Below are 23,512 nucleotides of genomic sequence, written 5' to 3'. Positions count from 1 at the left end.
GTCCTATTTATTCCTTGTGTGCCACAGGCCTCCTGTCTTGAGATATGACCAGCTCAACACAAGAAACCTTTAATAAAATAAAAAAGTAAAGAGGGGAAAATAGAGATTTACAGCGGGCCATTTTGACAGTGGACTTGATATAAGGTGTTCATAACAAGTTTTGCATTTTATTCCTGGTCCCCTCACACACATTTTAATCATATTTTATGTGATCTATGTATGCAGCACTCATCCTCTCTCTGTCACCCAACCTCTCCAATGTGTCCCTCTTAAACAGATTGCTACAATACTTGTAATGATGGTCCTTCCCAGCTGTGCTGCAGGAGAGGGGAAGGGAGCAGCAGGCTATGGTATTACCATAATACCCCCTCCCTCCCTCCGCTGTCCCAAGGGCCCATGTGGGGCTGCATGGGGATGTGGGGTAACTCTGCTGTGGAGGGGACTCAGCTAGCTGCCGGTCCTGCAGGCTGTGTGTGTGTGTGTGTGTGTGTCTGTGTGTGTGTGTGTATGTGTATGTGTGACTGTGACAGGGCTGAACCTGCCTGTGGGCGATGTAATAAAAGTGCCACAGACTGCTGGTAGTGGTGGTGGCACTGCTGCTGTAGCTGCGGAGAAGGGGATAAATATAAACCAGGCCCGCATCAAGGAGACGGCCCTCCAGTCAGAGCCTGACTTACATCCTAATAATTAGGCCCCTTTCCAATAAAACAGGGATTTGTAGCCATGCATCTATTTTACTTGTGTTTGCTACTGCAGTGGGAGGGATGCATGATCTGCTGCAGTCTCTGCGTGAAGCTGAGGCTTTGAGAAGATTTAATTTCAGCAGTGTTGGAAAGTGATCAGCAACATGTATCCAATTTACTTCGTGATGATCAAACTTCTGCAGAAATGTTCTCTATTTATCAACATTACCTCTTTCTCTGTGCTTTGTTCTCTTGTGTCACACTTTCAAATACTGTTAGCTATTCATTATTTGTGACATCACACTCTCACAGGGATGATTACGTTTAATCATTTTGTACTGTGTTTTAAACATCACCTTCCCTAAACACGATTGATTTTTTATTTTTAAGTAACATATCGTAATTCCACTGATACAACATTTGGAACTCGTAAGGCATTGTCCTGAAAAGTTATTATACATTACTTTCTCATAATTGCTGTACATATAATCAATGTTTTAAGAATGATACTTGCCTTATCTTTTCCTTATAGAAGCTCAATACTTCAAACAGATTTTCCACATTTTCTAATTTCATTCATACCTAGATCACATTGATGTACGACTGCAGCTAACGATTATTTTCATTACCGATTAATCTGCTAATTATTTTTTCGATTAATATATAAGTTGTTTGCTCTGTAAAACATTGGAAAATGGTGAAAAATGGACGTAATAATTCCCCAGAGCCCGAGGTGATGTCTTCAAACAATTTTTTTTTTTGTATTTGACCAGTAGTCCAAAAACCAAAGATAGTTAGATCGCCACAACATCAGATTGGAAATAGTGGTAAGTCCTCACACTGGAGAAGCTGGAACCATCAACTGTTTGGCACTTTTGCTTAAAAGTGGACATAAATGATTAATCGATAATCAAAATATTTTTTATATATTTCCCATAGACTAACTGATTCATCGACTACATTGTCTCAGCTCCACATTTATTTGCGTTTGAGAATTTCCAAAAGGCACACTGGGAAAGCCAGAGGAAAAATAGAGAGATGGAGACAGAGCTGGGAGAGAGGAGCTGGGTGGGGTGGCAGCCTAGGCAGGGGGTATCAAGCTAATTAAAGCAAGCATTTGTCAGAGATTAAGCCTTAAACAGAAAAGGTCATCTGAGCACCAGAGCGCACTGTTTCGCTGCTGTGCTCTTAGGGCAGTCTAAACCTTTCCAAGCTAAATGGTAAAGATGCTATTTGCCAAAGATGGGGGAGGGGATCCAGATCCTGACCAGTGACAAGACTGACACTCGGGTCATTGGTTCTTTACTGTCCATTACACATGCTGGTCAAATCTGGCAATCGGTGTCATTTAGGGATGAAAAATAAGTGGTGGGACAAGATCAATAGATGCAGCCGTCTGTACCGGCTGTGATTAATTGACTGTCACCAATTAATGACTGGCCTGTTGCAAAGCAATGCATCTTAAAGGGACAATGGAACTTGTCGAAAATGAGCATTTCTTTCAATTCAGTCTGTTATTGGTTATTTTAAGGCAAGTTTCCCAGTAACAAATGCAGGAACAACTTCGGTTACAATTTGAAGGTTTACTGTGGCAAACTGTAAAGTGTCTCTGACAACATCTTGTATGTCAGGTTCTCTTTGAAGTCATTTTTGACATTGAGATAAATCTGGGCTTGAATGAAAGCTTCCACTGCAAAATCATCCACACTGTTTTTTTTTAGTCCAATAAGAAACAGTTACTAATAATATTTTAATATTTCCTTGTCTCTATATACGCACTGTTTCAAAAGTCTGTAAACATTTTAATAAATTCTCATTATGCAGTGATAACAAAACGTGACATTAAATACTGTAATGTAAATTGATACTACATGTAACCCAATCTCTAATTTATTTAACTTAAACGCATTAATCACGTATATTTCCTCCAGACGTTTTCATAAAACCAATGGTGCTAGGAAAAATCAAAAAATGAGTGAGCACAAGTGGTGGCCTGTGATCCATTTAATATTGTGTTGAAAACAACGAAACAAGTACTGGTGGTGTTTTTAAACTGGGATCAGTGTACAAGCTGATTTTGCAGACAGTCAATTCTAATCATATTACATCCCTAGAAGATGTCCTGGTTTGACAGACGATGAAGAAAAGACATGTTGGTTTAGATATGAGTAATGGCTCTGGAGAGCTAAACTGTGGTGGAGATGTAATTTGAAATATTTGTAGTGGAAATTATGCTAATATTAGATCACTCAGTATCGTTATTTATAAATTAGACTGTTCATCTGAGACGAATGCTCACAAAATGTTGCACTGCGTTCTTCATTATGGGCAGGTTTTAAAGTGCCGTTGTGGCATCTATGTAAGGAACTGTCATTTTGCAATAATTTCTATGTCTTGATGCATAAATATTTACATTTGATATCGCAATAAAAGATATGGTCCTTAGGTTTTGCTGTGATTTATCATTTAAAGAAAAAAAAAAGGAGAGACACCAAAGCTAATTAGTAAAGAACTTACTTTGTTAGTTGTTATTGATAACGCACTAACCTATAGGTACCTATAGGTGTAAGTGAGACCTACTCAGTAAGTCCCTGTCTGTGAACAGCTTTGCCTGAACTTCCCTGTGTAATAATATGAAGAAGTTTACTCAAAGAACAACTATATTTGTTTGCAAGCTAATTTTAACCAAAATAGAAAGCATCTGTATGCTCTTGTATACACTATCTGCAAGTGTAATATTTATTTATTTATTTATTTTTACCTGATTTGAACCTTTGGAATTTCTTTTAGGACTAGCTTCTTCAATTTCCATTTTTAACATTTATTTTCCATTTTAATCTGTGACATGCAAATCACAGCCCAATCTCAGCATCCCTATGGATGACTGGTAGCTTTAGATTCTAATGGGGAATACAGCTTGCATGCCCATCAAACACAGTAAGGTGAGTTTTGTTGTCCATGTGCATGGCTGTTTTTTGTGTTGGAAAATGCATATAATATAATGTACAGCTTTCGGTGTATCATTCCCCGTTTAAAATGTTCACTGAGACAAAATCAGCTAATTATGGGTTAAAATCTTGAGCGTGCATCTTTGATGTGCATTAGGTTAGTCAAGGTTACATCCAGTATCCACACATCATATGGTCTGGACTTGGCCCACAAAACACCTTACTCATTGTCGCAAAGGAAATTGTTGTTGATATTTGAAAGAATTGGAACAGGAAAAGTACGCATTAGTTGAAGAAAATAAAATCAAAACTTCTATGCCCTTGCTTGATATTGAAAATACAGAAACACTGGATAAGACTTGTACACTTTATGGAGGAACATTTAGACAACACATAAATCAACTCTGCCTTTGAGCAAGTTATTAATTGATTGGGTAAAAAAAAAAAATAGCAGCATGTTATGAGTTCAATATTTACTGAAAGTGACAAACTGTACTGCAGACCATAATCTGCCTTTCCAAGTCCCCAACTTTTAAATATTTTTACCGAAGACCTATGGACATACAGTTATAATATGTTATTTATTATTTGTATTATACATCAGTGAATGGACTCATCAGGCTGATTTCATACAGAAGCCCCTAGCTATTGTTATGGGGAAAAAACTGAAATGCAGACTAATTTTAGATCTTTTAAAAAGTATTTTAATCACATTTACTATCATATAAATCACCCACATTTATAGTTAGTTAATAGTTTTCTTAATTTCTTAATCCTGCCTAACTGAGCTCTCCGTATTTGCAGCTCCACTAATCAATGGTTTTATTTTAACAATAGGCTTAAATCAATTATAGTAGCTGATAATGGGGGATGCTCACAGTGATGAACCCGCAGAGAATTATAACACAACTTTTAGCTCACTGTTTTGGTTATATGGCCTGTAAATTTACTGCATGTTTCACTAGCACCGCTCTAATTAACCTAGTTTCCAGCTTCAGCTTTAATAAATCTATTTTATGCTGATCAGCACTATACAGTGAACAAAATAAACAAAAGTAGCTAGATAAAACAGCCGAACATTTTTCACGCTAAAGAGGCAGATGTTTTAGCTCCTTTTAGCTCAAAACAGAGCTAAAAGGAGAGGGAGATTTGGATTTACATGCATACCTGAAAATGTATGTTTTCTTTGAAAATGCCAGAGATAAAACTTTCTCATTGAAGGCAGTACATTTTAATCCGGCGATCAATCACACATTTTTAAAAAATGTAATTCCTGACCTTTTTCCAGGTGAATAGTAAAGGTAACTATACCATTATTTATGGTGGAGCACAAACCTCTTCTCTTTTTGCTGCTGTTTTGAACATTTGCCCAGTCCAGCTTTAAAAAAGTAACCCAAAGAGCCTACAACCTGCCCAATCTTTTAGCCATTTTTTTTTTTTACATTCAGGAAGATTAATAAACCAGATTAACAATTAGCAGTTTCTTTTTGGAATTTACCCATTGATGTACAGACAACTATCACTGGATTACTTTACTACTGAAGAAAACTTAAAAACACAATGATTCTCAGGCAGGTTCTGTAGTGTCTTTTTTCTGTGACTTCTAAGTGGTTTTATTGACATTTATTTGTGATGGAAGTCAGAGATAATGATATTCTTGGAAAGTGTAAGTTACATTGAATCTAAAAATATATATGTCATGTGTATGTGTACAGATTTGACTGAGTTATGACCCTGATATTTCAGGGTCATAACTCAATCGGGTGCTAAGGGTAACCTAAGTGTACCTTAATCGACTCCATTAGCTGTGCGTGGCAGCCACTGCTGCTGCTGCTGCTGCTGCTGCTGCTGCAACTGTTGCAACGCCTGCACGCACTTGTCCCTTTCAAAAAGTACAACAGTGGCCCATAATCCGCGCTACTTTTTGACTTGGGCCACTGTTATACCCGCCCAAAATTTGATTTGGGCGGGCGGGGTTTTTTTTTACCGCCCAATTCCGGCAACACTGTGTACAGCCTTTTAGGCCTTTTTGGCTTTCCGTAGCTCCAAGACTCGGCGCGCGGCGCGGCGGGTTATGGTGGGAGATTTGTACCTCCCCAGGGACGGTGCGTTGTGTGCGCGGCGTATTCTTCCAAATCATGGCTCTTAACTATCAGACATCGACCCTTTCTCTGACTTTGCCGATTTCATGCCAGATATGTCTCGGGAAGGTAAGTGCCGATCCGTTCGTTTTGTTTTTTTTTAAATCGTTAACGTCCGTCAGCCGTTGAACAACGATGAAGTGTTTACACGGGGCAAACTGCTGCCTAGTATCCTTAACGTTATTACGTTACCGGCGGGGCTTCATGCGGCTGACGTTCGCGACCGTTGCTAACCCAATCCGTGTTTCCGGGCTTTGATGTGCTCCAGTTACCAGAGTTACGACTGAATCCGCGCGTTGCTCTCTGTGCAGGTCAGGCAGCCCGTCATCTGTGCCAACCACCACGTGTTCTGTTCGTCTTGCATGGAAATATGGTTAAAGAACGCCAGCCAGTGTCCCACCTGCAGAGTCCCCATCACGGCAGAGAGCCCCTGCAGAGAAATCATCGGTGAGTAGCTCCGTAACAAACCCAAGGGGAACACGCACACGAAGCGAGAGAGCCCGAGGTGCTGCGAGGCTTCGTCTGCCCGCAGCATCTCACCGGCGAGTTACCGGTTAAAGTTGCGGTCAAGGTTGAAGCAGTTGCAATGTTGGCATTAGCCGTAGCCTTCAGTACGAAGGTGGCCCTGAGAGCTCAGCTCACTAGCAGCTTAAGAAAAACACAAGCGAATGAAGAGAAACATCTTCGTCAGTTTGACATCCCATTCACATGTATTTAGAAAAAAAAAAAAAAAGGCTGCAAATGTAGAAAACACAGCCAAATAAGAAAAAAACAAACAAACAAACAAACCCCAAAACACAACTATCAGACATCGACCCTGCAAATCACACAGAACACAATGAAAATGAGTTAACCAAAACCCCCAAACAATTCCATTCACTTCATAGAACTAAGATGCTGTTGTGTAAGTTTTATTCATTTATTTTTTAGTTTAAACACTGATTACATGATTCAGATATTATATACCATTACTTGAATTGTGGTAAACTAGTAATCAGCAAAGACCATTATTAGCGAATATCTGAAATATTTCAATCCTGCAATTCGATTGAATGGCTCATTTAGTTCTTTTCTGTTTTTCCAGTGCGTTTCTGTGTTTGGGTGGGTTTTTCTCTTTTTTCAGTGTCCTTTTTTCAAAATGATGTGCATTGATTGATCATCAAACTGACTAAGATGTTTTTCTTCATTTGCTTGTGTGTTGTCTCTTTGCATGTGGTTTCTTAAGTTGCAGTGTGTTGAGCTCTCAGGGCCATTGTACCGCTGTCATTAGTGGTCCCCATGAGTCATCAAGTCGTCTAGTGTGTTACCTGGGTAACTTCTGTCTTTCCTGGCTTTGTTGCGGTTTCAGCAGGTGAAAATCCAAAATACTCGGTTACTGAACTATGAATGAAATGAACTGTTGGGTGATCACCCATCTGACATGCTTCAAGGACAATTGTGGACTGCATCATCCATTTCAGGGTTGTACACTTGAGAGTAACTTATGTTAGACCAGTATACTTTATCCAAGATAAAGTATACTATACTTATACTATACTTATACTTTACTTGATCTTTACTTGAACTTTACTTGATCCAAGAAACTAGGGCTGCAACTAATGGTTATTTTCATTATCGATTAATCTGCTGATTATTATCTCGATTAATCAATCAATAGTCCATAAAATGTCCGAAAATTGTGAAAAATGCCCGTTACAATTTCAGACAGCTTAGTGTAATGTCTTCAGATGTTGTTTTGTCCAACCAACAGACCGAAACCGAAACCTAATCAGTTTGCTATTATGTACAACAAAGAAATGCATCAAATCCTTACATTTAAGAGGCTGGAATGGGAAAATATTTAGCAATTTTGATTTAAAAAAACAAAACAAAAAAAGACACACTATTATTCAATTATCAAAATAGTTTCTGATTAATTTTTTGGTACGTCAAACCAACCAGGCTTTGGAGCATGTGAACAAAGATAGCTAGGACTGACGGCCATCTCTGTTATAGTGATGCTAAAAAGCATTTGCAACAAGCATTTGCCAAATTGTTGTTTGGAGATGTCTTTCATATAAGAGAGTTATTTTCAGATCATTTGTTGTTATAATCAACTTTTTTTGTCCACCAACATGGCGACATGGAGAAACATGTTATCAGAAATGCCAGAGACAGAAGGAATTTTGCATTTAGGCAATGACGTTAGAATGCATGATTGAACGTATGAGTGCAGTGTTTGATTCTTTGATTCTGGATCAACCCATGATTTCCTGCTTTCCTTCCTATTTTTGTTTGCCTGATCAAGCTGGTCACAAACTGACCGAAGACATTCCACACTGACATGCAAGCACGTAGCTCTGGCCGACTGGATACAGATTTGGACGTTTCGGTCGTCCACTATAATATTTCTTGCAGAAATTAGGGGGCTGTTTTGAGAACAAAAATGCTAGCAGAGCTTTTATTACAGCAGTTCTTTCTTTTCTGGCACCTGAGCTATAAAACACTGTAATGCACCAGTTGGTCTGACGAGAATAAAATAATGAAATAAAAAGATTAAATCTAAGATATTAAGATACCTTTAATCCTAGTTTCTCGGAACAACTTGTAACACGTACTTGACCAGTCTCTGTGCTGAAAAGAGAAATATCATGGAAGCCCACTCATGGAACTGTTAGTAAGACTGCTGACAAGCATATTTCCCAAAAGGTTTAGAGTATTACTTGAGGGAAGGCTACAAGGACAGGGCTGTAGGACTAATGTATTCACATCAAATCTAACAGTTTTCTTCAGGGGAGCTCCGGCACCTCAGTTAACTTTAGCCTACATTTTAAAGGGCAGCACCCCAACTTTCAAAGCTATGCTGATGTTTGACATGTTTTGGGTAGCAGCTCTATATTAGTATAGTCAATGCATCATCGAACCCACATCAAAGCTGCGTGTCTTTACTTGGTGCTTTGATATGCATTTTGTGGCCCGGTGTGTTGGTGTGTTTCACCCTGTACTCGTGTATTTCTGTTACAGGAGGTACCAATGAGAGTGATCACAGTGAAAGCCCTTCCACGAGGAAATGTCTCAGAAAGACCAGGGGAGAACTGCTTTTAAGGGAGTATGAGGTATTGGTTCAGCGTGCCATGTTTTTTCATATGCTTAAAATGCTCTCATATGTTTTCACAGCAGTAACGAACAGTTTTAGGCTCTTGAACAGACTTTATTTAGGGGGGTGTATCACCACAAAAATGTAAGTGCAGGCTATTGGGTCAAGACAGTTCAGTGGAGTTTCTGTTGCAGATAACATCCGGTGATACCGATTTTCTGTATTGATGTACTCGGAATATCTGGTGGAGCAATTTATTGTTACTCTTTGGATTGGAGCAGACTAATAAAGTTTAAATTGATCATTTAATTTTGTTGACAGAATGTGGCAAATTCTGTGAAAGCAATTAATTATTATTTTAAATTGCAACATAGTGTCCAGCCTTATGTTTGCCAAAATGGAAAAAACATCCAAATGTTTCAGTAGTTTCTGTGCTAACTTTTCAACACTGTGGTAGCCCTGTAAGTATTGATGATATAGTCTTGTAGTACTGTGGTTAATTGTTAAACCCTGTTTTCCGTTTCACATGATTTCCCTTCAACAGGAAGAAATTGAAGGGCTCATCAGAGAAAATGAAGAGCTGAAAACAAAAAATCAAAGTCTGGAAGTGCAACTGAAGACTGCTCTGGATCCTTGCAGCATGAATACAGCGCAACGAGGGGACAAAACAGTTGACCCCTATGTCTTGGAAGAATGGAAAAACAAGCTGCAAGCTGCCACAGATGTTTGCGATAAAGTAAAGCAGGACATGGATAAGCTAAAGGAGGTATGCAATCTATAATAATCAGTAAATTTGCGTTGATATTAACAATATTGATCCTCAGAGGATAGATGTTCCCTTTTGTGTGTCCACCTCTATGGGGAGGTCAGAGTACAAGGTTAAGTACAAAGCACTGTGTGTGTAACTGGTACAAGTCTACCAGAATACTCACAATAACACATGGTTGTCATTCTGATTCATTATATCATGAAGGAGTGAGGCTAATATAATGTGCTTTTTTTTTAATTTTTTTTTTTTTAAACCAGATTACGATCTTTCAATAGAAATATTGATAAAAGATAAATTTACTTGATACTTCTGTCTGTAGCATAAATACTATGCTTGATTGATATTTTGTTTTTCCCTTGTTTTTTTTTTTTTTTTTTTTTTTTTTGCTACCTTTGTGGAATAATGCGTAACATACTGCAATTGTTTTACTTGACCATCCTCAGGCAAATAAGGCTTTACGATCTCAAAATGTCGACCTTGTACAAGAGAATATGAGATTGAAAGCAGAGGTGGCGAGCAGATCTCCTCAGAAGTAAGTTTCTTTCTTGTGTTAATGACACTTAAAGGCTTTTGACCCTTTCTTTGTGCAAATGCAACAAAAATGTAGCGTTATTTGGCATGTGCTTCTAAGTCACTGACATGATCTCCAATGAAGTAGCCCTGTTTCAGTCCAGTGTCATTCCCAATGAAAATGGCTGAAGCAGGTCACTGGGGGCAAGAAGTCACTGGAGGCAGTGACTTGTTGCTAAAGTTAGTAATTTCTATGTGATTTATTAGTCCCTTTTGCTGTCAAATCAGCATCAGTTACCTTTTTCTAAACTGATATTCCAAAAGATAGAGTTAAGACTGTTTTAATTTATATCTTAGTTATACTTTTCAAATGAGCTGTCTTGCATAAGGTACATTTGCTTGGTCAAGCACATGACCAAAGAAAAAAACTCACTCAGCTAAATGTTATTTAGCTTTTCTGTCATGATGATCCATTAACAATTTAAGGACACAAAATGATATTTCCCCAGGTTTGGTCGTTATACAGTGGCAGCACTAGAAGCTAAAATCCAGCAGTATGAGCGTGATGTGGACCACTTGAAGAAGGCTCTGGAGCGCAGTGACCAGTACATTGAGGACCTGGAGTCTCGGGTCAAAAAGTCTGAGGAGAGATGTCCTGAAGCGCAGGAAGCATGTGGGAGTAGCAAGGCTGGGTCAGAGGCTCTCTCACAGCAACAGAAAATCAATATGATGATGAGAAGCTTGAGTGACAAAGAGAGGGAGTCAATCTGCAGCCATCCAGAGGCAGAATGTCCAACGTTTGCTAGAAATCACAGTTTGATGTTCATGCCATCTACAGATCGCAAAGAGTTTAATAAGAATCCGACTGCAGAGCAGAAAAACGAGGACTTGGAAAGCACCTCCTCTGACTTTTTGCCCACCACTCCATCCTCTGCTTTCCGTTCCCTGACTCTGAGAAGCCCTGGCATCCGTGAAAAGAAAGTTGCATTTAAACCTGTGTCTTATCTGAGGAGGCTTGATTTTGAAGATTTTCCTAGTCTTGGCAAGAGTAACAGCACGATGGAGAGTCAGTTCAGCAGCCTTGACAACTTCCCCAAATGCGGGACTCCAGACACTGACACGGAACCCTCAAAGTCGATCTTCTGGGGTGGTTGGCAGCGATCTAATTCTGATGACCATCCATGTCCAGGTCCGACTAAAGAGCGCTCAGATAAAGGAACCACATCCACTAATGTGGTCGCTGATGAGCCTGATAGTTTCCAGATGTCCAGCGAGGCCTCCATGGATGCAGCTTACCTGGACAAAATCTCAGAGTTGGACTCCATGATGCTGGATGGAGAGAGTTCCAGTAGCCGGGGATCGCAGCTCTCCCTGGCCTCCTCCCCGCCAACAGACTTGGACAACACTCTTGTCCCAGAACCACAAACCTGTCCTGATGTCTTGTCAAGCCACGGTAGCAAAGCTGTGATACAGCGTGACCAGAAGAAACATCCAGCGAGTGACAACACGGATGGCACCTTGAGTGACAAAGTGGCTCCAAAAGGCTCTGCAGATGAAGGTTTGGCTGCGCTGGTGTCGGGCAGGGAGAGCGGTGCCCATGTTTCGGGCTGTGCAGGGGCTGGAGGGCCCTCCCAGACTGAAGAGCTGTCTTTTGATTTACTTTTTGATCCGCTGGAAGAGAATAAGGCTGGTCCCTCTGGCTCTCTCAGTCCAGCAAGCAAAGGCCACGATCATGTAAACCCCTCCTCCTCCTCCCCCTCCTCCTCCTCCTCCTCCCCATCCTCCTCCTCCAGCTGCACCGGTAAACCTGCGAACACAACAAGAGACCGACACACACTCAACATCAGCCAGCCAACTAAGAGAAAGTCTCACAGTCCCTTCAACACAAGCAGTCCCACCAAACTTTCAAAGCTCATGTGAAGGTTTTACAAGCTGAACCTGTGTGTTCTCACTGTGCCATACACTGCAGTGTGTTTTGGTCAGGCTTCACGACCACACATGGCTGGAGACATTGACTTCGTGTTGCTTCATAATAAATTTGTGACTGTGATGCTCAGGCGTAAATGTTTGTCTGTCAGTTTTTCGTGTAGTCTACTTGTAGGTCTTGGTGGCAGTTAGATAGCTTTTAAGGCCAGTCTTGACACTCTGAAAATGAATCTGTGTTCTAACTGAACAAACACTTGTATGAGTTCTTTGTTATACTCTAGTGCATCACTTTTGGTGCTGAGACATTTTCCAAACAAACTCTCAGCCCACTTGTATTTGTTGGTCATTTCGAGCGATTCAGTAAACATGGCAATCTTTTTATGCTGATATGCAATGCTGAAGACAGATGAACATGACTATCATGAAAAACAATGATATTTTGAATTAAATACTGCGTTGTAAGAATGTGTTAGGAAATAAAATAGTAATGCAATGAGAATGTATGAAGCTTAATTTTCTCCTCTGCTTTTTGTCAGCATTTTCTTTCATCTTTTCCATGTTTCAGGTCACCTAAAAACTGAATCAGTGACAATCAGTCATGGACTGCCATGGGCTGTATTGAACTAATATTCAGTGGCGACTTTTCCATATTTTGATTCTTAGAGGAAATCGTGATGAATATTTAGAGGACAAGCTAATAGTTTTTTTTTTTAAAATCATATTACTCTTTTGTGCTACTTTTCCTAATGATTTGCATTTACATTAAACTAACAGTTACTAATTTGCTGCCATTAAAAGTCGAAAAAGCTTGGCCTATTCATGCCGACGAGAGCATGTTGTAGCCTATAGCGACGCACATTAGAGACCCCACACAACAGTAATTCCACTGTAGCGGAAAGCGCCTTATTTATTATGCAAATTTAACGATATCATGTATATTTCACATACCTCTAATCGCTGCATGAAATTTTAATTGCGTAACCGCTGTGGTTTGAATAAATGAAGTGTTAATTCATTGGGATTAATTAATTTAGGTAAAGACTGTGTACAAGGTTACGCTGGTGCATTAAATCAATTTGTTTAGTGCTCATCTGGCTTCATTACTTCCAAGGGTTAAGATGAGAGACGGGCCAGTGGGCCGAGAAAAGAGTCTACTGGCAAACTGTGTAACCTACACATTTAAACGTTTGGCACGGGTGTAAACAACTGGTGGAGTCAATTAAATAAATATAGAAGTGTCAATTATTTCTATAGTGACTGCACCATTTCCATGCTGTTTTTCTGTGTCCCTGTTTACGTTGATATTTAATATATACTGAACATAATGGATGCTTACTCATATTTCTGAAACATTACTTCCTAATAATGCCCTAGGAAACCAACTTCCTGAGATCAGACGGATAAAGTCCAGTCTAAAATGGTTCGCTGCTAAAATAAAGAGCGTTAAATCAGTGGTTTACGGCCTCGTAAGTCCAGAATCGGGCCTAAAGACGCTGGGAGCGGCGCAGTTCCGCGGCTGGATGGAGCGGAGTGAGCCCCTTAAAAACGCAGGGCGTCTAGTCTCCAGATGTTACTGCCTGCCCTGTGAGCGGCTTTTATTTGTCAGCCCGTTCACTGTTCTGGCAGTTTATGTCTCGCGAGAGCAGCCGAGCAGGGGCTTGACGAGATCTGAGGCGCTCAGGTGTAAGAGCCTCTCATCCCCAGCAGTGGGAAACAGTAGACAGATAAGTGCGTCTGAGAGACTGCAGGCATCTCTGTGATCTCCGGGCTCAAGGCTGCACTCGGCGCACTACACAGCGAACTGCACTGCATCACTACCGGATAGGCAAAGGATCACTGTGTATCTATGACTATTTTCCAGCTCGCGTAGCCGTTCCCCCCTCTTCTTTCCCGTGCACTTTAATTGGAGAAGCTCGCCAAGATGATGTCCATGAACAGCAAACAGCCGCACTTCGCCATGCATCCCTCTCTGCCCGAGCACAAGTACACCACCCTGCATTCCAGCTCGGAAGCTATAAGGAGAGCCTGTCTACAAACTCCACAGGTAAATGATCCCCCCAAAACTTCGACTTTGTCCTTTTTCGTGCTTAGGCTGCATGTAGCGCCGAACGCTGTCTGCGCGTAATAACAAGAGCTGCTCCAAGGCACATTCAGCCAAGACGCGCACTTAATGTTTTTTTCATGTATTCCACGACAATCACTCGAAGAGTCTGTGATCTTGTTGAAAGCATGCTCACGCAAAGCCTGGCTTTACTCTTTTTGTATTAATTTTTATGACTTGCCGCTTCTGAAGGAATACTCCGGCTGTGTTATGTGTTGCCAAAAGTCTCGACTGACAGATACATTTATTTATGTTTTTCCTCTTTTTTTCTGCCCTCTCCCTTTCTTCTCCTTGTCTTTCCTCCTTTCTTGGCCATTTCGCACCCCTCCATTCTCCCTCCCGCTCCTTTTTTTTTTTTTTTTTTAATTTTCGCCCTTGCAGCTGCAGAGTAACATATTTGCCAGCCTGGATGAGACCCTACTGGCCCGGGCTGAGGCTTTGGCGGCCGTGGACATCGCCGTGTCCCAGGGCAAGACGCATCCGTTCAAGCCCGACGCAACCTACCACACAATGAGCACAGTGCCGTGCTCGTCGACGTCCACCGTGCCACTGGCCCACCACCATCATCACCATCACCACCACCACCACCAGAACCTGGAGCCCCCGGACATCATGGACCACATCAGCTCGCCGTCCCTCACTCTTATGTCCAGTGCGCACGACGGGGCCGGCGGAGGAGGCGGCGGAGGTGGCGGCGGAGGGCTCATCTCCACCTCCTCTGCCCACTCGCACTCTCACATGCACGGCTTGGGTCACCTCTCCCACCAGGCTATGAGCATGAACTCGCCTCTCACCCACCACGGGCTCTTACCGGGCCACCACGGGGTGAGTCAAGGCGGCCCAGGGCTCACTAACACCGGACTCCCCTCAATCAATGACTCGGACACAGACCCAAGGGAGCTGGAGGCTTTCGCGGAGCGCTTCAAACAGCGGAGGATCAAGCTGGGGGTGACCCAGGCGGACGTGGGCAGTGCTCTGGCTAATCTCAAAATCCCCGGCGTGGGATCACTGAGCCAAAGTACAATTTGTCGATTCGAGTCGTTAACTCTCTCCCACAACAACATGATTGCGCTCAAACCTATCCTCCAGGCCTGGCTGGAGGAGGCCGAGGGGGCCCAGAGGGAGAAAATGAGCAAACCGGACATTTTCAACGGTGGGGAAAAGAAACGCAAGAGGACCTCGATAGCGGCCCCAGAAAAGAGGTCTTTGGAGGCTTACTTCGCCGTACAGCCTCGGCCGTCGTCCGAGAAAATAGCAGCTATAGCGGAAAAGTTGGACCTGAAAAAAAATGTGGTGCGAGTGTGGTTTTGTAACCAAAGACAGAAGCAGAAGAGGTTGAAATTTTCAGCTGCTCACTGACGGGCAAAGGAAGAAAACAACGACAACAACAACAACAACAACAACAACAACAAACAACAACAACAACAACAACAACAACAACAACAACAACAACAACAACAACAACAACAACAACAACAACAACAACAACAACAACAACAACAACAACAACAACAACAACAACAACAACAACAACAACAACAACAACAACAACAACAACAACAACAACAACAACAACAACAACAACAACAACAACAACAACAACAACAACAACAACAACAACAACAACAACAACAACAACAACAACAACAACAACAACAACAACAACAACAACAACAACAACAACAACAACAACAACAACAACAACAACAACAACAACAACAACAACAACAACAACAACAACAACAACAACAACAACAACAACAACAACAACAACAACAACAACAACAACAACAACAACAACAACAACAACAACAACAACAACAACAACAACAACAACAACAACAACAACAACAACAACAACAACAACAACAACAACAACAACAACAACAACAACAACAACAACAACAACAACAACAACAACAACAACAACAACAACAACAACAACAACAACAACAACAACAACAACAACAACAACAACAACAACAACAACAACAACAACAACAACAACAACAACAACAACAACAACAACAACAACAACAACAACAACAACAACAACAACAACAACAACAACAACAACAACAACAACAACAACAACAACAACAACATATTTGCCAGCCTGGATGAGACCCTACTGGCCCGGGCTGAGGCTTTGGCGGCCGTGGACATCGCCGTGTCCCAGGGCAAGACGCATCCGTTCAAGCCCGACGCAACCTACCACACAATGAGCACAGTGCCGTGCTCGTCGACGTCCACCGTGCCACTGGCCCACCACCATCATCACCATCACCACCACCACCACCAGAACCTGGAGCCCCCGGACATCATGGACCACATCAGCTCGCCGTCCCTCACTCTTATGTCCAGTGCGCACGACGGGGCCGGCGGAGGAGGCGGCGGAGGCGGCGGAGGTGGCGGCGGAGGGCTCATCTCCACCTCCTCTGCCCACTCGCACTCTCACATGCACGGCTTGGGTCACCTCTCCCACCAGGCTATGAGCATGAACTCGCCTCTCACCCACCACGGGCTCTTACCGGGCCACCACGGGGTGAGTCAAGGCGGCCCAGGGCTCACTAACACCGGACTCCCCTCAATCAATGACTCGGACACAGACCCAAGGGAGCTGGAGGCTTTCGCGGAGCGCTTCAAACAGCGGAGGATCAAGCTGGGGGTGACCCAGGCGGACGTGGGCAGTGCTCTGGCTAATCTCAAAATCCCCGGCGTGGGATCACTGAGCCAAAGTACAATTTGTCGATTCGAGTCGTTAACTCTCTCCCACAACAACATGATTGCGCTCAAACCTATCCTCCAGGCCTGGCTGGAGGAGGCCGAGGGGGCCCAGAGGGAGAAAATGAGCAAACCGGACATTTTCAACGGTGGGGAAAAGAAACGCAAGAGGACCTCGATAGCGGCCCCAGAAAAGAGGTCTTTGGAGGCTTACTTCGCCGTACAGCCTCGGCCGTCGTCCGAGAAAATAGCAGCTATAGCGGAAAAGTTGGACCTGAAAAAAAATGTGGTGCGAGTGTGGTTTTGTAACCAAAGACAGAAGCAGAAGAGGTTGAAATTTTCAGCTGCTCACTGACGGGCAAAGGAAGAAAACAACGACAACAACAACAACAACAACAACAACAACAAACAACAACAACAAAAGTTGTGTGACTGAATTTGGGGACCAAGGGACACTAAGACACCATTTTCAGTCTTTTGTCTCCAGCGATTTTACACGTTGGTGCACAATGGGCTTTAGACACCCATTTTACAAGGCTTCATATATCTTGTTTATTTTCACGTTATCGGTGAATGTGAAGTATGCAAATAACAGATTACACAAATCTCGCTCAGTTGTTACGAGGGAAACGTTTAGCGACGTCGACATTGCCTTTCAAAAACATGTGGAAAGAGGTAATTTGCTTGATACTATAGCGAGTTATTTTCTCCTAATAGGCCTATTATTTGAAGTATAGCCATTTACGAATTACCTCATTGATTGTTGAACTGTGTTTTTGGTTTCATTTTTTGTCGTTGTTGGTATAGAATAATTCATGAATCTGTTCATTTCCTCATCTGCTCATTTCTTCTTCTTCTTTGGAGGCTGCTATAAACTCAAATTTAGTTGTAAAACGTTTATGGCTAACGAAAAAAGATTTTTAGGCCTGCATGAAATCCTAATTCACGGGCAGTAATTTAGCCTCTATAGGCTGTCACATCTATAGATATATTTATTTTGAATTTGCACAAAGGACCCTTTAGGTTTATAGATCAGTTATCAGTCGAAATGGTTTTGTATATACAGACTTCACTCTATCACGTATCAGAGGTGAGCTCCTGTCTTTTTGGAAATAAATTATAGGGTCTGCCGACACCATTGGGCATCACCGGGGCAAAGTTTCAAACAGATTGGGGGGGGGGGGGGCACGGAAGCCTCGCGTGCTTCATCGAGGAGAGGATCACAATGAAAAAGGAAAAGAGAAAAAAAAAAAAAAAAAAAAAAAAAACAACCCTGAATTTTGTGTCCCGTGTTTCCGTTTGCAGTGCAAACGCTCTATGCATTGGAAAAAGAATCACTGCGTACAGTAGAGCTGTCTACTGACAGACCTTTATTTCGTGGATGGTGTAAGTCACTGTTAAATGCCTGTTTTCACATTACGATCACCACGTTGTTTGTCGTGTTCATTGTTACGGAAAGGTTGTGTAAGTAATATTTTACTTTGTGCACAGGTATGTTTACAAAACTGCGGCGACGCGTGCATCCTGGAAAATGTCCCACTGTCTCCTTCCCTCTCTCACAACTTCTCCACCCTCTCCTCCGCTGTCCTCTGACTTTCATTGGTACTGTTCACCCTGTAAGCCAAATCCAACGGGGAGGTGTGTTCCAGCAATCTTCTAATAAACTGAAGAAAGAAAACCACGCTTTTCCTGGTTGTGATTGGGCCCACGCTGAACATAGCCTAATTATTCAGCTCTCCCTGCGGATGTAATGGCATTTATTGTGGCCACAACTCGACGCACATCGAGGCGTGCTTTGATTTATTTTCCGGTGGCGCGCAAAATTGCTCGATTTGACCGTTTTCGGCAGCATCGAGACAAGACGTTGATCAGTCGAAATAATGGGCGTCTTCAAAGATTGTCTCTTTTAATGGTCAAGTAAAATGGCATAAATTTGGGAAGCATGGAGTCTCGATTCAAACCACATCAAGGATGAGGATTGTCAGGATTTCCGCCTCTTGTTCTTTAACCTTTGATTCATTTTTTTATTGGATTCAAAGCATAACAACGATATAATTATGTTTAATCATATATTTATAAATATAATAATAATAATAATAATAGAATCAAACTTTTATTATGTATTATTTTATATTTTCAAACAACTATAATTTTTAACTCATCAGTGAGTAAAATTGGTAATTGAGCTATTGTGTTTTAGTTGCCAATATATTTGATTGTTTGCACACACACACACACACACACACACACACACACACACACACACACACACACACACACACACACACAATAGGCTTCATTACAGCAGAGCAGGCCGTCAAATGTGTGTCCGGAATTCTTCGCTAGGATGAAGTTACCGCCTTTTCAAACTGTGGTGATCCGGGCCCAACAATCAACATTTAATGAAGTTTCACAGCAGAGTCCGATGAACTCAACAGCGACATCGAAGCGTCTCCCCTTGACACCTGAGAGAGAGAGAGAGAGGGGGGGGAGAGAGGAAATTAAAGGGAAGAGGAAAAGTTGATTTGTTTATTTAAAATGACCACTGTTGTGACCCCCGACCCCCCCCTCCAAATATTTCCGTCCACTCTTTACTTCCAGCTGTTTCTCGCTGGGCCCTGCCTTTACAAAATTCATTTTTCAGATGCAGGTAATGCAATATTAATTGGCGTTTGCTGATATAAAATGCAGCATTTTCAGACAGCCACCGGTGAGTTTCGGGGGAAGCGGGCGGATGAAGGCAGCCGCCGTTAAACGGCAGAGAAAGCTGCTGCCCTTCGCTCCTCTTGAGCGTTTGGCCACACGGACACAGGGGCGAGCCACTCCTTGACGTGAGTAGAGCATTTTTAGTTTTATTTTATTCTCTTTGTTAATCGGTAACAGCTGGTTTTATTATTATTATTATTATTATTATTATTATTTTTACAACGTTTAGCATTGATCTGCGATGTCGGGGTTGGTTGTAGAACAATTGCAATACTCCCACACCGTTTGCGTCGCTTTATTCTTCACGGTTTGTGAGAAATGATGCCAGTGTGCGGACGACTGGAAGGAAAGTGGGGAAATAAAAAAACAAAACAACAACAACAACAACAAAAAAAGTAGCTCCGAGGAAACGTATTGTCGTTACTCCTGAAAAACTCCGGAATATTTTTGCCCCAGATGTGTTTTTGTATTTTTATCGCGGCACAGACTGATCCGGAGAAAACGTCTGGGCGAGAAACTTTTCTGCTCAACCGGCTTAACCGCAGGTTTCCCGATTTCGGTTTTTCAACATCGAACAATTCTAAATAAACTCCGACTTCTCTATCTACCCGTGTCGTTTTTTTTTGTTTTTGTTTTTTTTCTGTTTTTTTTTTATCTGACGAGTCCCAAGTTTCCCCATCCAACACTACCTGCCGAGAGTAACACAACACCGCTGGCACTGAACACACTCCACGCGCGGCACCGCGCGCGCCGCACGGCAGTAATTTCAGCACCACGAACAGCTCCGTTGGCGGATTGAAGAGTGATGCATTATTGAAAGCCTATATCAAACAGCTCTGGGGTGCTGTCTCCCTGCACGGGGGCGCTGGATGAAGTCCGACTGTCTGCCTGCACAATAGCCTCTAATATGTTAATGGCCGTAGGGGATGCCTGAGGTACCGTCCCCAGCTGCCTCGCCTACCACATGTCAGCCCGTTACGACAGAGTCCTCTATTAATCAGGGGGGATATTTCATCAGTAACTTCGCCGATATCATAACCCTTAAAGCTCTATCGATAGTGGTGCCGCGGCACTGGCTGATCGTATGGGCCTCCGATTATAGCCTGGGCCGGAAAGGGCCTTCCCCATATATTTATGCCTAGATCATTTAGGTGACCCCCCCCCCCCACACACACACACACTCACTTCCACTTGTCCCATCCCATGATGCTTTGGGTGTCCCGTCTGAGCCTTACAGCAAAGAAAACGGCCTTAAATTTCAAATTGATCACATAAAAAAATAAACGCTCGCTGTAACATTTTCTTAAACTATGAATTATTATTTTTCGTATTTGTATTTGTATTATTACTATTATGTAACAATGTTTGCGGTCCCGCCCGCTCTCCATTAATCGCCTCACCTCCTCGCCTTCCTTCTTCCTTCCTTCGTATTCTTTGCATGGGCCGCGATGGATTAATCACGGAGTCCACCAAAGGATCTCATAACTTAATTCCTTCAGGCTACTGGTCGGGGGACTAATTAATCTATACCGTGGATGTAAATAAAAGGAAATTGGATTCCTGACAGACGAGATGAGAGAGTCTCTGACACCACGTTGCCAAATAATGATTTCATCGCACGTTATGGTAACGCGGGCGCTTAGATTTACGAGCGCACGACTTTTTTTTTTTTTTTTTTTTTGGGGGGGGCCATAGCTGTGAGCGGAAGGGAGTGGGCCTACCCTAATCGCAGCTGTTAGGCGCACAGGTTAAGATGGATGGCATCATTACAATTACGACGCTACTCGATAAAGTAAAAAGAAATGGAGGGCGCACACATACCGCGTTGACTCGGTTTTGTTTTTTTTTTTTCAATTATGGCCTTTGTTTTTGAAAGTTCTACTTGTGCAGTATCATAAGACCAAAAAAAAAAAAAAAAAAAAAAAAAAAAAGAGCTCCCATCGAAGGCTGCGTTGATCTAACAATGCGCAGGGAGGTTGGCCTTTGGACGGAAATGTCAAACCGGGGATGTGGATGGGTAGATCCCCCAGATCTGCACTCATTTCCCACTTATATTTGCTCAGTAATCCGCCGTGGCAGCCCTCCATCGCCCGGGACCCGCTTTGAGAGGCGAGGCTGTTGACACAGGGGTATATTTCAATCACAGAGGGTTCAGATTCAGACGAACAACTTATTTGTCTAATAAATCCGTCATTTAGTAAGAAAAATATTTGATCTTGAGGGGCTGACCTCTTGTCATGTAGCTACTGACAGCTAAAAAATGGGTATGTATGCTTGGATATAGATTCATATTTGTATGGGGCACACACATAAAACACAGGTCAAAGTCTGCCAGCGCACATCTTCTTATTGTAGTATTTGTTAACAAAAAACTAGAGCTTGAAGACAACCAAAAAGTTTTTTTTTTTTTTTTTTGTAGTCTAGAGGAGAAATGGATAATGAAACAATCCAGATGTCTATGCATTGAAAACATGACTATTAAAATAGATATTTAGATCTTCAGATCTTTAAAAACACAAATCTCTGGAGCTAGTGAAGGCTAGATGATACAAAGACCTGTGCCATCATTCCACTTGAATCCTGTGGTCGCACTTTTAAAATTACGATCATTAAAACAGACTAAGTCTACCGTCAAGTGTCATCCCTTTGTTGTGACTCCCCAAGTGTATTTTCCTTTGACTAATAGATAACTGTTTAACGTACATACAGGATGGAAGAACTTTCAATCTGTGATAGAAGCTTCAATGAGAGCACAATATCATCCAAATTGGTGGAACAGCTGAAGTCAGTAGAATGCCAGATTGATCATTTGGGTACTTTATCAAATTTCATTAAAAAAGTCGAGCCCTGTGTAGTTGAACAAGTAGTAACTGTAGTGTGCCTCCATAAACGTGTTTATTTACACTGCTTCAACTTTCCAAATTCACCAATAATCAAATTTCTCCTCAACTTTTTTTGTTTGTTTTTGTAAGCGATCCAGAACTTATCACTAATAACAAATCAATTTTTACTGTGCCATGTTTCCCAGAGAGTCCACTCTGACTTTTATGGACACAAATGAACACACATCTGAGGCGTTCAAACAGCCTGAAAGCGTTCACTCTGCCACTCTGCAGCTTTATTTTGATCAAGACTTAAAAAACGTCCTTCCTCTCACTGTAGCCGATCTTTACAGGGCATCAGTCATCAGCCATGTGCCAACCAGAGCTAAAAGCATCAGTTTGCAGACACCGAGGACGTCTGATGAGAGAGTTTGACTGGAGCAAGAACCTGCATATGTGACTCTTAATATGACTGCAGAGCCCTAAAAGTCACTCAGAGGATGGCTGTGATTGCCAGCTGTTTGTGTTTGATATGATGCTTCACCCTTTTAGCACCGACTGGAGGTAGTTTGTAACATCTGGATTAGTCCACTGTGCCGCACACAAAAACAAAACAAGCAACAAGTCTGTACTGTAAGAGATTTACAGTCTACAATCATCAAATTCTATTAAGGGGCACTTAATTCAATCATACTCTGTCCTTGTAGTTGGTGTGTTGGAAGCTCTGGACGGAAATTTGAAGACGTCTTCAAAACAAAGCTGACTATGGCTTAACCCTGTAGTTGCGTTGCCCCTGCTCCGGTTGCCATCCATACTGATAAAGTGTAGCGCTAAAATGATCAAAACACTCAATGTCTACACGATATGTTTCACCACATTCAAAAATTACGCCTTGCCACCTGAATGTCACTTTATGCAAAACCTGCCTTATTCCCTAAATGTCATTTATTTCCCAAGTCCTGCCTCTTAAGAGCCGTCATGGCCCCGGGGCGCGGTGCTCTTTGAACCCTTGTATTGAACCCATTTCCCTGTCATTATTACCCGCACGTGCTGCAGACAGAAGGTGCGTGGTAGAGAGGGGGACCCGCGACCGGAAACAAGAGGGA

At 42.2% G+C, this 23,512-nt stretch overlaps 3 protein-coding genes across 3 annotated transcripts; all 3 read left to right on the top strand.

Moving 5' to 3' along the window:
• Positions 1-5,635: 5,635 nt before the first annotated feature.
• Positions 5,636-12,549, top strand: obi1 (ORC ubiquitin ligase 1). Its single transcript, XM_040125487.1, has 6 exons — positions 5,636-5,841; positions 6,084-6,219; positions 8,776-8,867; positions 9,393-9,614; positions 10,061-10,149; positions 10,637-12,549. Exons 1-6 carry the CDS (start codon positions 5,770-5,772, stop codon positions 12,045-12,047), a joined length of 2,022 nt encoding a protein of 673 aa, XP_039981421.1. The 5' UTR covers positions 5,636-5,769; the 3' UTR covers positions 12,048-12,549.
• A 1,425-nt stretch (positions 12,550-13,974) lies between these two features.
• On the top strand, positions 13,975-15,513 carry LOC120793756 (POU domain, class 4, transcription factor 1-like). The gene is made up of 2 exons (XM_040134110.1): positions 13,975-14,097; positions 14,536-15,513. Exons 1-2 carry the CDS (start codon positions 13,975-13,977, stop codon positions 15,511-15,513), a joined length of 1,101 nt encoding a protein of 366 aa, XP_039990044.1.
• A 727-nt stretch (positions 15,514-16,240) lies between these two features.
• Positions 16,241-17,233, top strand: LOC120790039 (POU domain, class 4, transcription factor 1-like; the record flags this gene model as incomplete). Its single annotated transcript, XM_040127295.1, has 1 exon — positions 16,241-17,233. A coding segment is annotated over one exon (993 nt), but the record flags the coding sequence as incomplete, so codon positions are not given.
• Positions 17,234-23,512: the final 6,279 nt, after the last annotated feature.

The sequence above is a fragment of the Xiphias gladius genome, chromosome 1, assembly GCF_016859285.1.
Source record: "Xiphias gladius isolate SHS-SW01 ecotype Sanya breed wild chromosome 1, ASM1685928v1, whole genome shotgun sequence".
NCBI classification, from domain to species: domain Eukaryota; kingdom Metazoa; phylum Chordata; class Actinopteri; order Istiophoriformes; family Xiphiidae; genus Xiphias; species Xiphias gladius.
This window is presented reverse-complemented; position numbering and strand designations above follow the sequence as displayed.